Here is a 17608-nt window from a genome sequence, read left to right as displayed (position 1 = left end):
GTTGGGAGCTGGTGCCAGGTCTGCATGCAGAGGAGCTCAGTGAGACAGTGGGATTGCCTCCCATGCCAGACCAGACTAATCCCCAGCAAGGGGTCCACATTTACCTTTTCTGAGATACATATCAAGCACTGGGCTGGAAGACTGCAATTCTACATGGCAGAGTGATCGACACATAGGAAATAATACTCTACCATTAGCAGAATTTAGGCATTAAAGTGTCAGCATTTCAAGGTCGGGACCTTTTTGCCCTTAAACACAACTCTAAGGTACTTCAGCAGTTCTTGCAGCATGTCAATCCCCTGTCCTTATTCATGTACTTTTTATCAGAAACACTAAATACTCACTGTTCTCTGTCACATGCTGGTTTAACTTTGGTTTAGTCTGCGAAGGGATCCAAACCACTGCTATCAGGGTATTGATGAGACTTCCCACCAGCCCAACATATGTAGGAACAAAAATGCTGCAAACAGAAAAAAATACAGGGAACTGGATAAATATCATAAACAAGACATTTATAACTCCATCTTGCAAAGTCTTGGGCACTTGGATGAGAACAATCCTCTCACAGTTGCAATACTATAAAAGAGCTCATATCCCTTCATGGAGGGTTTGGATATGACCACAGTTTGAAGTTTTACCAGAAGATGGCTATTGCTATCAACATAGTTTATCGTTTTTATTATTAATAGAGTATAATACAATGTTTTAAATCTGTAATTGTCGGGGGAAAAGAGCTCTTCTTGGTTTAATGAAGCTTAGAAATCTTCTCACAGACAGCACAGCATCTGCTTATTAGAATCCATCTAATCCCCATCTAATCACCAACTTCATTCATCTGAGCATCATCTCACCCTTTGAAATTTCTCAGTGAAATCAAATGAAGTTAAGGAAAGCAAAGAAAGTACTCAAGATGATTAAGGATGGTAGAAAACAGCCTACAGCCAGAACTAAACCCACCAGAGATACACTACCACTTGAAAAGGAGACATTAAAAATAACAAACATGATTTACAAAACCTTCTGAGAAGGTAATCAGCACTTTGACTGATGCACTTCCTTTTCTCCAAAGGTGCCCAAAACCAAATCAACAACCCTCCAACTGCCCATCTGAGCCTCAAACAATGAATCTTTAACAGAAATGGGGGCCACATCCTTAGAATGTAGACAAAGTGAACAGCAATTATTAACTGCAATTGTACAATGATAAAAAGAAACAATTACAACTTATCTAAAAAAAACAAGCACAGACATGAAAAAATCAATAGAGCCAGTAATTAGTCCTCAGTTATTGTCCTCTTAAAAGGGAAGGTTAGGAAATCACTCCTCCTAATCTTTAAGGGTATATGGGAAGATTTCACATTCTAAAGGGCTTTAACTCTGACAAACACAGATAGAGCAAAGTCCAGGGCTGGAAGACTGAAACTTAGAGAAGTCGTGCTGAAAACAAAGGGAGAAGTATGTTTTAACAATGAGAGCAATTATCCACTAAACTAGTTCATTAAAAGTCTCCCCTGCCATAGGAACCGAGTTATTTGAAGGGTTTTCTAAAACATGTGCTTAAAACCTACCACAGAAAGCAGGTTTGGGGTGGGAATGTCCAGTAGAAATAGCAAAGGCTGGCGTCACAGAGGGCACAAGACTAGGAGACCATCATGGTGCCTTGGAGGCATCGAAATTTAAGCACTTTGGACTTCAACAAAGTAATGCCTAGATTTCACCAGAGGAGGCTTTAGGATGTGTGGGTCTGTGCAGACTCAAAGTGACTGAGCCATCCCTGCATACCCAGCAACCTGTGTTGCAAAAATAAGATGTAAAAGCGAGCTATGAGCCAGCAACTGATGCTCCCTGTGAGCCTGCTGATGAAGGACTGCTTATTGCCTGAATTTTTACTGCTGATTTCCTTGTCAGTCCATGGTGTGTGGTTTTCATGGAATAACCAGCAGCACTAATTGTAAATGCCTCAAGTTTCCTCTGTGCTAGAAAAAGGTGCGGTCTGAATAATTTCTGGAGTATTATTTAAGTCACAGAGTAAGACAGTTGAGGATTGAAATGCAAACAAGCAAGAAAAGCATCAAAGAGAAAATACATACACACACACACACACACACACACACACACGCATTCCTACTAATAGCAACGACAAACATCCCAGCTGAATATTTTGATTCTCATTAATTATTATTAATAACAACAAAGTCAGATAGTATCTTTCTGCAAATGGACTTAGTGCAGTAATTTAGACCTGCTCCCTTCCATCCTCCAAGCTGTTCCACTAATTAACTCAGACCACAAAATTAGTCATTTACTGGATCATTACTTTTTATTTTTAGTGCAGCAGATTGCCACTTTCTAATTTAAAATTATCTGCCAAACAGTTCCCAAGTGACTGAAATCAAATTTGTGGACACAGATTTGCACCCAAGAAATCCAGAATTTGTACTTTATATTGGAAAAAAAAAGTAAATTTACTAACAAAATAAAAAGGATAAAATAACCAAAATAAGTAACTACAGCTGGCTAAATGTTTGGTGGTTTTCTGCTTTGTGCGTTTTTATTTTTGAGGTTCTGTATTTCAAGCTTTCATTCTGATATTGAAAAAACACATCACAAAACCTTTCATTGGACAGAAAAACTTCCTTTCTGGTCCTTTTTTTCCCCTGGGGTTGTCCAGAATCCCACATACCAGTGTAAGTATGTTTTACTCTTCTCATCCAAGAACAATTACAGCAATCAATGAGGGAAGGATCCCCCTGTAAAACAAGTAACAAATGATGCAGTATTTCACTGCAAGCATATGCCAACTTGTTGCTGTGAAAGGGAAAGAAGAACCTTGACAGTTTATGTATTTGGGAAAACTTGGGCTTGATGTAATGGATTTGTGGAATTTTTTACATCTGGTCACTGAAGTCAGAGAAATCCAATAAGATGTGGAGCTCAAAACTGTTTTCCAGACAAACCCGAAGCATTCATTATCCTCTTAAAAATCCACCTTCTTAAGCACAGTTTCTGTAACTGCTTTATCTTTTTCCACTTTTTAAGCACTGTCATTCCTTGATGGAAAGGCAAAGGTGGTGAAGGTACCCCCTCAAGTTAGCTGCTCCATTATCTCATCCTTCAGCAGTGATAAATAGTAAAATTTGACATAACTCACCCGTGTCCAGGAAACCACCTTTTACGTTTGTTTGTTTGCTCATTTAAGAAAGATGAAGTGAAACCAAGGGTCATAAAAATGCCATATTGTCACAGCAGGTTATTAAGTTTTTTCTGATGTATCTTAATTTCTTTTTTTTCTAATGTTTTCATTACAATCCATGAATTATACAGGATGACACCTCTTGTGCCACCCCTCCAGTATGGCATCAGTAGAGCATATCCTCCACAGTGAAAGGCAAGTGTTTTACAGAGCAGTGCTGGGCTCCTTTCCTGACAAATGGTCACCTCTGAAGCCCTCTGAGGATAGCTTTGGTGATGCTATTGACATCAGCAGAGAAAACATCTGGCAGTCAGCACTCTGCTGTGCTTACTGGACCCTTTTCTGCATGTTAAGCAAGCAAAGGACCCAGAGTCAAGCTGTTGCCCTTATTTCTTACTGGTCAAATGAGGAACAAGTGGCACAAATCAGAGCAACTAAGGTAAAGGTAAGACACTATGACCCCTCAGCAGAGTCAAAGGGTAGGGCGGCAGAGGTAGGAATGCTTACTGGGTTGGTAGCTCCTGCTGAATAAGACTTGGCTCATGGTCACTTGTCTCTTTTTTTATTTTAAGACTTAAGCATGAACTCTCATCTCTGCTGATATCAGCCAAAGTCCTTCTTCATTCAGTTGTGCCTGTTTGGCTTATCAGGAGGAAGCTTCAGCAGGAAGGGATGCAGTGGCACTATTAAGAAGCACATCAAGCAGGTTGCTCCCACAGGACCTTTTCCCATCCTCTTCCCCTTCCTGCCCTCCCTCTCATCCCTCCTGGCTGTCCACAAACCAGCCATGTGGAATCAGAGTGAGCCCTGCCAAAACCAGAAGCAAATTTCCTGAGCAGGGTGGAAGAACAAAGGCTGTGGGCAGGACTAATACAGTTAAATTAAAGGGAGCAAAAGGGCGCAGCAGCTTTGACAGCTGAGTTCATTGTATGGCCTCTTCCAGCTTTGTGTTGATTAATAGGAGATTAAGAGCCTTTACTGTCCTGGGCTTCATGGCCAAAATAACTTGGATAACTTTATCTGTGTATTTCAGCATGTTGCTTTTTTCATCTGGAGAGAGGGAGTCCCTTGCTGACTTTAGTCAGCAGCCTTCCTTCTCCCCTGGGGATTTCTGCTAGCAAAGCCCCTCTCAGGTTGTCAGCTAAGACCACAGCTGCCCACTATTCTTTGTTTTCAGCCTTGCCATGAAATGGGGAATAAAGCCCATTGCCCTGTCCTGCATGTGACTGATGTGTCCCAGGGTCCTGCTGTCAGGAGGATGCAAGGATTTTGGCTGCAGGGAGGAACCTGGAGGAGCACTAGTTTTTGCAAACAGGAGCAGCTGCAGCTTGCCCTGACTTAAAGCTTTCAGAGAAATAAGAAGAAAATGTGAGCAGAGGGACTTGGATCCCACGAGCCCATAACATCCACCAAGCACTGCTTAACAACCTAACAAAAGGCTCTCCTCTTTGCTTTCCTGAGGCCATCAGGCAAATGTGGTGGGTGCATTAAAAGCATCCTTTTAAAGAGTTTTAAAGGATTTAAAAAAGTGGGATGGCCATCCCAGGGCACACTTGCCACAGGACCCACAGTGTGGCCTGGTACAAGACTCACTTGGTAGCCTGTGGCCATGGAGAAGGGACAAGTGGCTGACAGCTGGGATTACACATCTGGAAACTCCATCCTTAATGCTGGTGGGAATGCAGAATTGATGATGAAACCATTAATAGTAGCATCATGGTAAACAGATTAAACCCCAAAAAATCCTAGCATCCAAAGCCAGCTGGAGGAGGGTTGCATTTCTACCCATCTAACACTTAACCAGCCTCTGTATTTACTGGCAGGTAAATCCCAGTGTGCACCACATCTCCCAGGTGCAGCAAAGTGAGGACCTACTCTATGTTACCTCATGACCTGCTCCCATCAGGGTCAGCTAGTATGAAGCAAATGAATGCAATCAGGGTTCAGTTTCTGAATCAAGACATAACAGTAACAGGTGACAGCAAGGGCTCACAGAAGTTCTCCAAATCCTGTCACATGTCCCTGAAGTCAGAGGTGGCACACGTGAAGCACCAAAAATATATGGAAAAGTTTACAGCAAATGCAGCTCTTGGAAAGCGAGGCCTGGCCAGACAAGTATGTGTGGGTGTACAAACACATATGCAGAGCATTTCCCAGTAGCTTTGAAGCAATGCTTTCTGCAAAACTTCCATGAAAAACACAATCCCACAAAGGCATGTGAACCATGCGGGCATCAGGCAGTGGCACAGGAGCAGGAGAGAGGCCACTGATCAGGCATCTGCAGGCAGATAATAATTCCAATTTGCAGGCAGGGGGCTTGAAGAGAGTCCCTGCTGGTACCTACCAGCCACGCCCCTCAGGCAGTGCTGAGCCAGGATGGGCACCAAAGCCTCCTGCTTCCACCAAGGAAGGCTGCAGCATAACAACATGGGATACAGTTTTGGGCTCCAGACCAAATTCCAGTCCTGGCTCTGACCTTGCTGGGTGGCAATTCCCATCTTTAGTTTCCTGTCTGAAAAGGCTGGGACAGACCCATGGAGGTACTTAGGGGCTGCTGCCAGCTAGGAGGCTGCATTCAGGCTGCGTGTGCCACGAGATGGTATCAGTCGCTCTCCGATTAGCATTCCAGCCACAGACCCTGCTCTGCAAAATCCAGGAGAAAAACACGCTGGTGTAATTGCATAATTAAATGTTGCGTCAATACAGCGATTCTTTCGAGGAGGAAGCAGTTCCCAATGATTAAAGATCCCTGAGGATTAAAGGATCAATGTGTATTTCAGCAGTGAATGGGACTGCGTTTGTTTTCTTTCTCTTTTTCTTAATAAAGTCAAAGTTGAACACGGAGACAGCACAGATTGTTTTTTAGTGACTCACTCCTACTTCAAAACTGCACTGCATAAAGCCGGCATTCATAGCCAGCCCAGATTCCTTAAAGAGCTCTGAAAGGACTCTCAAAATATTTCTTTGATTGCAGTTCGGCCACACTATCCCCTCATACCCTTAGAGGGGCAGCTATGGCTGAAAAAGAGCTGGTGAGTTAAAAAGAAAAGAAAAGCAAAAAACTGAGGTGAAACAAAGAAATTTCAGGTGAAATCATGACACCAAATCACGTGCTCCAGTAAACAGCTTTCAGTCTGTAAGAAAGTGGGCAGTGACCATTGTGTTCCTGATAACTGATACATAAACTTAGTACATAATGTAACTTATTGTAAATTAGTGATGGTTGCATTTAAGGAACCTTGTTTTACTGCTTTGACAATGCTTGCTGAATGCATTTCATTTTTGACCCATTGTGGTCTAGTCTATATTGTTGAGATTCCTCCTAAAAACAAACAAACAAAAAAGCACAAAATTTCACTGAAGTTTCTTAAATAAACAAACCCAGAAAAGCCTCAACCAAAAAAAAAGATTCACTGAGCCTACAGAATTTTTACACATTTCCTGGTATGTTCACGCCAATGCACAGAGCTAGTCCAGCTTCCACAGCCCAGGGCACAGTAACACACATAAACCCAGACAACCCAGTGCCCAGCAGACTTCAAGGCAGTGCTGTCAGTGAAGGGTGGCCAGTACCCTCCAGGACATTAATGGTGCCTTTGAGAGGAAAACAAAAAAAAACCCCAAATCTTCCTTTCTGCAGTTCCTATTCCCTGCCTCATGGACAAAACATCAGACAAAGACATGAATAAGTGTGCTTTGAGTCTTTCCCCTGGCTCTCCTGTCCCAGCATGTGTCCAAGCACATGAGACAATGGTACCTTAAGCACAGAGCACAGTTAATGCCAGCTGAAGGAGTGTTAAATCCCAAGGGGGAACAAATGTAGCCTTTAAGGGAGATGTGCCACAGAAAGATGCCCTTTCTCACTTGCTTCCTTGTGGTCAGGTAGAAGGTCCTTCACAAGAGGTAGGACAAATCACCTAGGATAAATCACCTGTATTTCACCATAACCCCCCAGTTAGACTTCTTTGGTTGCAATTTGCACATTTTTTCACTGGGAGCCTGGGATTTCTCTAGATACAGAACATAAAACTTGAGTGGATAGCCATCTCCACCCATGCATCAGCAGGAAAAGGAGGGATTTTACTGCCTTGACAAAACTGGAAACCATGACCAGGGTGTCCTTTTTGCCACATATGCTTTAGATGCTTTAGGAGCAGCAGAAGTTGGCTGCTGCTGATTTGGGGAGAGCAGGAGGCTTTTTTTCACTTGGTGAACTTGACACCAAAGCAGGCTGTCCAAGGAGGTGGTGAGACTTTGCATCCACACCCTCTGCAGAGCCCCTCACAGGGTGAGAATGAGTCATCTGCAGACAAGTGTTCATTCAGCTGCTTATTTCTAATGGCAGCCACATCTGGAAAATTTGGGTGGTGGGAAAGGAAAAAAATACGAAGAGGGTTATGGGCAGCCTGTGTGACCTGTTTCCATCAGAACTGGGTGAGGGAGAGATATTGAAGATTGGCACTGGTGCATTAGCAGGGCAAAGAGCCAAGAGTGCTACAGCGAAGGTATGTCAGAGCTGCCTTGTGCTGGAGACATCAGACACAGGATGGGACAAGGCCAGGATCTCACAGTGATCCCCAAAGTCATTGGAGCCACCTGTGCCTTAACTTCCCTTAAGGGACATTCACTCCTGTGTGTTGTCACTGAAGCAGCAAAAGGAAGGTTACTGGTGGGACTTGACACTCCATCTTGAAGAAAAAACATTAGGTCAGTGCAGGGCATTGAATAAAAACACCTGGGTTTCTTCCATAGGGAAAATCCTCTTTTGGCAGAGCTTCCTAGGTAAACAGTGCTCTGTATGAGCAGATAAGGCTGGCTGTCCATTAGGGGCTGTGCAGCAACAAAGTGATCTGTCCCCCACGAGAGCTGGGGAAATCCCAGCTCGAACTAACCAGCTCCAGCTCAGGCACAGCAGATCCCGCTGCTGGGGTGTGAAGGAGATGGTTGTGGCAGGATGCTAATTCCCAGGCAGCTGGAGCAGCCTGGCTGTGCCAGACTGTTCTGCTGCTTGATCCAACACAGTGCTCTTCCGAGGAACTTGCCTAATTGCCGGAAGAGGCGTATCAGTTACACTTCAAAAAGATGTGGGCGGATTTGCATGCTTTGCCCATAATCCGCCACTAATTTTGAGTATCATTTATTCTCGTGTGCTCTTTTCTGATAAAACACCCTATTTTCAAATACTGCACTTTCCTAATTCAAAGCTTCACTTGTATGTGTGATTACTGCTTTTCCCTATTGCATGGCATAGACAGTCCCACTGGTGTCTTGGTGCACTGAACACCTGCACATTTACATGAATTTATAACAAGCAGGGGAATAAGCTGCATTCCCCAAGAGATTTTAGCCAGCTGGCTGGTTAAGGCGTTGCTTGACTCACACTCATATATAGTATCACCCTGTATGTCTAGAAATGGAGAAGAGTAGATGAGGATGAGATATGACCTGCACTTCCTGAACGGGGGGCTTGCAACATCTGGCTTTGGATGAGCTGGGGCAGGTCAAGATAGGCATCAGAAAGTAGGTGTAAGTGGTCAGTGCTCACATCAGAGGCATCCCACTGGTGAGGCTGGAACATGTGCTCTTCAATCTGTCTGTGCATGGTCTGGCCTAGCAGTGAAGTAAGAAAGTTTGCTAAGGATACACAACTAAAAGAGTACTGGGGAAAAGCGCAGCCAGTGGGGAATTGCATATGGCCCTTAGAGGGCTGAGGGATTGGGCAATAACATGGCAGCTTAAAGTCAGTGCAGACTAAATTTAAAGTGATGCATTCAAGGAAAACAGGTCTTAAATTCATATGTGAAATTATGGTTTCTGAACTGCTTATTATTACTCAGGAATGAGACCTTTGGAGATCACAGACTATTCCACAAAACCATTGGCTCTTTGCTCAACTAATCAAAGATTAGAGATTGCCATGAAAGAAACAGCAAGTTGAACAGAGAACCTCATTAAGCCACTGTATAACCCATGGGTTCACCAGTACTTTGAGTAGTGCATGGAATCCTGATCCCCTCCTCTAAAAAAGGCATCTAAGAAGTGGGACAGGCTCAGTGGATAGCAATAAGGACAATTCATTGTAATTGGCTTTATGCTTGAGGAGGCTGAGAGCCTTCACCCCAGGAAGATGTCCAAGGGACATCTAATAAAGGTCCACAAGTTTTTGAGAGACCTGGAGTAGGGAGTTAGGAATTGACTGACATGGTCATTTCCGCCACAAAAACTGGGAAGCACCAAACAAAACTGTCAGAGACTGGTTCAAGAGAAAGAGAAAAGCCTAATTCTTCTTCCAACATAGAGAAGGTCAGTGGAGTTTGTTGCTACCATTGTTGGGGAAGCAAAAGGTTTAGACAAATACAAGGAGAGATTAGATAAACACTTGGAAGAATGATGCATTGAAGGTTACTAAAGAGTCACGAATCACAGTCATTCATTCATGTCAGGAAATCCCCTGAGTTGAAAATATTTGTAGGCTGGAAAAGTAATCAGAGAAGTATTGTGCAAGTTTGTCCCACTCTTTCTCTTCCCTAGGATCCTTACTACGATTATTATTGGAGAAAGGATAAGGATACCAAATCACATTGAGATGCAAGTTCAATTTCCTCCTCTACATTCAGAATCAAAACCATGTCTCCCATCACCACTTCACAATTTTTGCTCATTCACTGGAAAGTGCTGCTTTTTTTCCTGCAGTTCTTAAACATCCCAGAGAATAAATAAGAATAACCACAACTCTCACTTTGTGCTTGGGACAAGCAGTTGAGAAAGGGTAATGCTACATTTCAGTCCAAGAAACGTTCATATATCTTATCAAGGGACTGTTTAACATAACACAAAGATGCAATCTCCCATCTCTTAGTCTTTTTCTTGGATACTCTAAACAAAGTAATGCAAAGTAGTATTATAAAGTAGTAGTTTTTGGGGGTTCTCCCTCACCTTCTTCTTCTTTATGGTGGAGCTTTGTTCCCTAACAGGTAGCAAATCCTTTAGGATTTTGTTAGTTTTGGGTTTTTTTTAATTATTCAATTAAGCAACAAAAACTACTCTTCCAAGCTCAGAATGTGGTAAATTATTAAAACACTCCGTTTGGGTGTGTCGCTGGGTAAGGACTCCCACGCACAGACTGGTTAGAAGGTGAGCAGTGCTTGCTAGACTACTCGGTGACTCACCACCGAACGCATCGTTAATTATATGTTACAGCATGTCTGACTTCACAGAGTACTGTAGGTGGTGTGAAATAATCTTTGAAGAGTTCAGCTTTTTCCAGCTTTTATGAGGTTACAACACTTCAGACTCCAAAAGACTCAGCTGGGCAGGAAACTGTTGAGGATTTGCTATAGTAACCTGAGCTGCACTCACAGCACATCAAGTCTCGACTCACACCAGTGGCTTTGGAGAATCTGCAAGTTTGGCATCGATTGGAGTCGTTACCTCCCACCATCCTGAGGTACTCACTTACTCAAAGCTGGCTCAAAGCAGTGTGTGGGCAGAGCTGAATTTTGCTGCCCAAAGATGAGGGGTGGGGTCCAGGCAGTTCCTGCGAGGGGAAGGGGTAGGATTTGGCTGGGAAAGAAAGCATGAAGAGAGCTCTGGCTAGCCAGAACCCCTGCCTTTTCTGCTGGCACTAAGGAGAGAGGCAGTGACTGCTATTTCCAAGAGGACCTCTCCCACTTTCCAAAAACAGACACAGACACCAGATGCTCTGGCTTTCCACAAACAGCATGCCTTCTCAATACCCTGGCACAGGCAAGTACACAACAGGACTGTGGGCAAATAGTCTGATGCCATAGGTAACAAGCTCTTTTGCCAGTGCTTGGAGGTGTCCCAGCATCAGCCCACTACGGCACTCTAGCTTCTTCCTCTGTCAATCCCTTTTGCAAGCAGGGATCTGGCAAGGCTACTGCAATGATCCCAGAGAGTAATCCTGGTATCACACAAAAGCAAGGACCCCCTCTACACCCCACACCCATAGGCTATGAGGTAAATAAATAGTGAAGACATTGACTAGCCAAGTCTGACACTTAAATTTCATCTCTTACCAGGACTGGGTTCACGTGATTGACATTTTTAAGCTACGTAATCCCTGGCAAAACAAGTTAATTCTTTATCTTGAAGTAACTAACTGTAAATGCAGCATCCTACCAGACGTATGGCACAGACTGATCTTGCCTTGGAACAAGTAGTGGCAGCCAACAGCTCTTACTCTGAGGTGTGAAAAATCTTGCCATACTTCATCAAGGGCTCCAGCATCTTTTGTCTAATAAGACCTTTTAATGAAATAGTACACATAAGGACTAATTTCATATGGGAAGCAGTGTTGGAACACTAATACCCAAAAGTCACAAATAAAGCATTTCACATGTCAGGTGGAAGACTTTCCAGCGTCCCACTCCAACCTCTTTGGTTGCACAACAGGCCCCCTGAAACCAATCCTTTCTCCAGCAAAGACAGAGCCTGCGGGCTGTGGTGCAGCTGATTTGATTTCATGAAGAGTTTGACCCCAGAAGGAGGCATCTGCATGAGATGAGTGAGTCACTCCATTTCAATAATGGGCGAAACCATTAATTGAAGATGCACAGTTTGCTTGTTTGGGCAGGCTTCGTATGCTCAAACCAGGAGTGGTCTCCCTGCTACTGTATTTACTGAACTCCTCCAATTAAGTACTTTGTTTCCCTCATCCATAATGACAATGGTTTCTGCATGTTAAATATATTCAGAAAGGAGGCTGCTCTGTGTTTCATAGCTGCAAATTGGGGTAGCTTTCTCCTCTATACAGTTTGTAGGAAAAACACTAGCCAAGGAACGGCTTAGAAACTTCTCGCTAAGTGATGTACTTTCAATTGCTTTGTTTAGCATAGTAGGAAATAATTTTTGGGGGTTAAAAAGCACATCCAATACTAACTAAAGTTGCTTGCACTTTTAGGAGGAATGAATCAAAAACAAATTTAATGCTTTTCATACCAGTCAAACATTGCAGAGTCTTCTATGCATCTTGGGTATTTCGGTGGATTCCAGCATTGCCAAAGTCCTGAACAAGAACACTCTTTAGCTGCAGACCTGCTGCAGCAATTGCATCTCAAGCTCTGCCTCACACACCTTTGCTCTCAGTTGGAGGCACTCCCCCTTAGGGAGAAAAAGCACTTTGTTCATTCTTCTCACCACATTTCATCTTGGCCCCACTACAGAGACCACCTACAGGGATGCCAGTTAGTATCAACTGCATTATGCTGAACTGGTATTTATGGGAGCGCTCGGTGGGAACCACATCTTAGGCAGCCTCATGGGCAGCTCTCCACCCAGCCGCTCGCTTATGGCAGAAGCCTACTCCGTTCACCACCAAATGTCAGCAACTGCAAGCTACCTGATGGACTAGTACAGAAAAAGCGAGGCAGAGTGTTTACTGTATTTCTAGTTGCATTTAATTGCAAATTAGCAGCTGGAAACAAGGAGGGGTGAGCAATGTGTGAGCCACCAGCTGTCTGCAGAGGAGTTTGGAAACATCCGATTATCTAGAATCGCAGAATATTCTGAGCTGGAAGGGACCCACAAGGATCATTGAGTCCAACTCCTAACTGAATGGCCCATATGGGAATCAGACCCACAGCTTTGGTGTTATCAGCACCGTGCTCTGACCAGCTGAGCCATTTCTGTAGCTGCAGTGGGCGAAGCGCTGGCCCACGGCACACTTGGGATCTGCTGTACCTGGAAGATTTACATTTCAAGCCATCTGCTGTTGCAAGAGGCAGAGCCCACACACTTCTTTGTCAGGACATCTTAGGGAACAGCTGTATTTTAGGTGCTACAACCAGGTGACTGAGGGCGGCAAGGGGCCATGTTATTTGGTGGCTGGCAGTGACAATAATTTTAGACTGGCACCTGTGATATCCTGGAGCCTTGCAGAAGCTGCCTGCTTTCAGTAGGAGGACCAGGGAGGTCCACATAAATGGATAAACTTACCGATGAGGAAATTATTTACCTTTTGAGGTTGTTGGCTTTTTTCTTTTCTGCACAGGGAAGAAAAGTTGTGTGTAAAATCAATTTCAGATTGATTTTATTTTCGGCGGGGCAAAAACATGAAAATGGAGACTCCAAAGTGCTGCCAAGCCTGTTGGACATATGTCTGTATAGCACCAGGGAAATACTGGGGTGTCCAAAGTGCATAGATCCCCAGACCTGGGTCCACATCAGTCCTTAGAATAGTCCTGTTATAAAGTTTTCCTTTTTTACATACAGAAACAGACCTAATTCAGTGGCAGCTGAAAAACCTCACAGTTTAAATCTAAAAATTTACCTTCATAACATCCCTGTGGACAACAGTGGTGCAAACACCCCAGATGTACCCACAGCAAAATGAAGTACAGAAATCTTAAGTGCCTTAGTAAGGTCCCATAAAGATCATGGTGGAAAAAAAGCCCTAAAAATCAGGTGTCTTGCAGGCAAGTTTAGTGCTCAGATCAGTGGACCACAATTTTCCCCTCCCCTTTCTTTTCCCTGGATCTCCCAAAAGCCATTTTCTGCCTCAGCCATAACTCTGATGCACAGGAACCCACAACTTGCTGTGTCTTGCAGCACCCTGACAACACAACACCAGCACCTACATATTACAGCACCACTGATGAGAGAAGCACACACATGTAGATTTTTGAATTGTGTGACATCCCTATTACTGTTTGAAGAATTCTTCCCCAGGAGCCTTGATATTGCACACTGGTGTCTGCTGGCCCAGCTCAACAGGAATCAGCTCCCTTAGAAACAGGTTTCGCCCTAGGGGCACATCCTGGAGCCCTGACTCAATTTAAGCATGGATTTGAGTCAGTAGAAACTTGTCTGAGTAAAAACCACAGGGTAAGAGTAAAACAAGCCACGCAGATTCTGAGGAATTAGTAAGAAATGCTGCAATCCTGGCTGCACCACGGGCATCAGAGAAAAGATGTTGGAAAATATCAGCTGGGGACTGTCAACTGATAGTTGGAAAACGTCAATATGGAAAAGATGCGAGCCAGTAAAAGCTGAAAATGGTTTACAGGATCAGGCCCAACATCAGCAGTGTAGATATGGTGGCTGCCAATCCTCATCAAAATGGCAGCAGCCAACACAAAGAGCCCAGCCAGAGTGCAGAGATATGGATTAGCAGCAGGAAAGGACCTGAAATTCATTGCTCTTCAGTAAGTTATCAGATAGCAGCAGTTGAGTAAAAAACATGGCATGAGTTTAGTACCAACATCTTTACCTTTAATCCCTGCTTCAGGTCAAGGCTAGTAATGGCCTCAAAGTCTTTTTTTTTTTTTTTTACTAAATTATGCAAACTGAGCACAAGTTTTCTATATATTTGCAGATATAGCCAACATATCCTGTATTTCAACTACATTAATATTGTGATATACTAAAGCACCATGGAATTTGAAGGCATTAGTGATGTTCTTTTTGGGTTGCTTTAAGTCTGGTAATGTTTGCCTTTATTTTCTTCCACAGACCTACTTCTTTTAAAATCCAAGCCTTACTGAAAGAGAGTCTTAAAAGATCACTAAACATGTGGAAAAAATTTATCCTAGAGGGAATATTAAAGCCATCTGCCCAAGATTCCCTCTGCACTCATCCTGCAGATGCGAGCAGCAAGAGATCGATGCTCTGGTGGTGAACACAAAGTGGTGAACCCTGGTCTTGCTACATCAAAAGAAACTGCACATCCAGCTGTCCAGAGAGCTCAGAGCATATTAGCTAAGAGCATATTAGCCCCTAGGCTAGCCAAGACTTTATCAGTTGGAAAGTCCCAATCATGAGTGCTAGCTGCAAGGGGGAAGAAAGAAAAAAAAAGTAACAGGGAAAGATCAGGCAGGACAAGCCTGAACATGTTCAGTTTGTCCTTCCTACGTTACAATTATATCCTCATTCCTCAGAGCAAAAGGCAGTTCAAAGACACAATAAACCCCTTTCTAGTCTTACGCTTCTCAGGAACGTCATTGGAACGGAACTGAAGTGGTTCCCAGAGATAAGGCAACAAAATAAAATTAAACCCTTCCCTACAGCTACACTTTGGTAAAATATCAGCAGAGAAATAGAAGCACCATTCAGACATAACTATGGCATTCATCTGAGGAAATAAGACTTTCCTTAGAGGTTTCAAGCTCATCAATTTAGTATACTGCTCCTCAAACTCTGCACTTTTCCTTTCTTTGCATTGCCTCTAAGGCTCATACTAATTTCATTTTATGGGTTGGATACTATTTTATTGTCAGGAAATGTGATTCCCTTTTGGTGTACAATTTTATACATTCAGTTTAGGTCCCAGGAAATCTGGGCTAAAGCAGTACAGACCATAGAATGGCTTTGGAGCAGGCAAAGCCTGAGGGACCAATTAAAACAGCCACCAAACTGGAGATTTCTAAAGCTTTTCTTTCTTCCCCTCGGGCCAACAGAGGGGACAAAGAAAAGAAACAGAGCTGAAAGACAAGGTAGGAAGCATGCTCAGGATGGACCTGGGAGGTCTCCAAGGGCGCACCCGTCCCATCCTGTCTCCCTCCCAAACCTTATAAAGCAAAACCAAAGGCATGGGGCATAATGATGTCACAGGGAGCAATTAAGTGGCAAGGGTAAAATAATTGGATTTTCAGCTAAAACCATGAGTCCCTAAACAGCCCTAACAGCAAAGCATCTGGCAGCTGCAAACCTAGACATTGTTGGGACAAGCAGAAACAAAAGGCTCCATCATCTGTTACCAAACCACACCGAGACCATCAAGCACTTATTGAAAAGTCATGATAAAGTGAAACAACAGTGGTTTTAAAAAATATTTTTGAATCTCCTTCACCAAGACTTTGATAGAGTATAGAAATTGCTCTGCCCATCATCCCAGCTCTTGGATCTCATTTCCAACATACATTCACGTAACTGTTACAAACTTCAACCAGGCACAGGACAGACATCTTTTCTACCATGATGGGGCCGCATGAGAACTTAATTACTCAACTAAAAAGCCACAAATACTCCAGACTGACTCAGTTCAGGTGCACCGAATTTTTTTCCTGCCTTTCACTGGGTCAGGGAATTTCTTTCCACCCTTTTCCAGCCCTTAGGAAAGGGGCACATGGCTGAAGGAGTCAGCAGTCATGAATAATCAGGGAGGGACTTCTCTAGAACAAGGCAGCAATGTGAAAAAGTCTTTCTTCTGGGACGACATTTGCATGACCGAGGGATGACATAATAAGTCCACAAACAAAAAAGGCTTTATACCCGCATGGTGGCTTTTGAAACTTCTCTGCACTGACTTAGTCCTTCCCTTCTATACAGAAGCATCACATTTTGGGGGCAGGAATTTAAGCTCCATCTGCACCAGGTCAATTGCCTTCTCTGCAGCCATGGCTGTATCTCATTTTTTCCGACTAACGCAATCCTACAACCCACATTAAGGATGCCATTTTATGGGGCACAGTGTTTCCCTGTAGGACTGAAGGGATTTATTTCTGCTCTGGTATAAGGGCATAAGAGGCAGGCCCAGGGTGACAGACCTATTTGGATAGGAGAACCATCAACATACTGCTGGAGCCACCTCAAGAGGCAAGGCCAGTGCCTGAATATCAGCTTGCAGTGATGGAGCAGAAAGAAAAGATAGAAACAGTATTGCCAGAGAGTGAAAGAGGAGCAACATGCTAAGACCATACCACCCCCCACCAAAAAAAAAACAAAATCGAAAAAAAAAAAAATCAAGCCCCTGTTAGACCCTTGGGACCTGCTGAAAGAACTGAACAAAAGAGGTGCTGAAGTGCTGCCAGAGAAGCTGCATGCCAGGACACATCCCTGCGAAGGCAGCCCGAGTACTGTGTGTACCGCCAGGGCACCAAACTGGTGCTGGAAACCCAGCCAGGGTGTAAACTCATGGTGCAGATGATCAGACTGAAGCAGAACTAATGTTTCACTTCCAGCATGGGCTGTTTGCCAGATGTGGACCTCTGCTGAGAGTTAACTGAAATGCATTTGAAACTCTGCACAAAACCCTCTACTTCACAGGTAACTTGTTTTTAAGGAGAGGGCTGAGCAGTGATCTGAGGTGTAAGAATTAGATAGTTCAGACCCTCACAGAAAAGTGTCTGGGGACTTTCAGAGAGGTGAAGCAGGCACTACAGGAATGATGGAGGCTGGACCAAATCCAGCCTCCCAAGCCTAAGGGGATTCGCTCATGCTGCCGGGAGCAGGGAAACCGTTTCTCACCAGTATAGGAAGTTGAGTGCTTGGCAACAAGGAAGGCAGCTCTCCCACAACTCCCGTTACGCAAACAGCTGCCTTCTGCTGGGTTTCAACATGCTTCACTGCTCCAAAAATAATTTCCTGCTTGATTTGTTACCATTAGCAGGAGCACAGAGTGCAGCATGAACAATTATGCCGCTCCACACTGGATCCAGCTAGCCACTGAGTTCTAGC

General features: G+C 43.8%; 1 protein-coding gene across 2 annotated transcripts in view; it reads right to left on the bottom strand.

Moving 5' to 3' along the window:
- Nucleotides 1–17608, bottom strand: part of SLC22A18 (solute carrier family 22 member 18) — a 64606-nt gene that overhangs the window by 24708 nt on the left and 22290 nt on the right. For both annotated transcript variants that reach the window (XM_017813816.1, XM_017813818.1), the window contains exon 5: nt 345–460. In XM_017813816.1, the coding sequence (XP_017669305.1) occupies nt 345–460 (116 nt within the window). The remainder of the gene's footprint in view (nt 1–344; nt 461–17608) is intronic.

This window comes from Lepidothrix coronata, unplaced genomic scaffold (genome assembly GCF_001604755.1).
Source record: "Lepidothrix coronata isolate B3197 unplaced genomic scaffold, Lepidothrix_coronata-1.0 Scaffold1, whole genome shotgun sequence".
In the NCBI taxonomy this organism is placed as follows: domain Eukaryota; kingdom Metazoa; phylum Chordata; class Aves; order Passeriformes; family Pipridae; genus Lepidothrix; species Lepidothrix coronata.
Note: the sequence above shows the minus strand (reverse complement) of the source record. Positions and strands in the feature narration are given on the sequence as shown.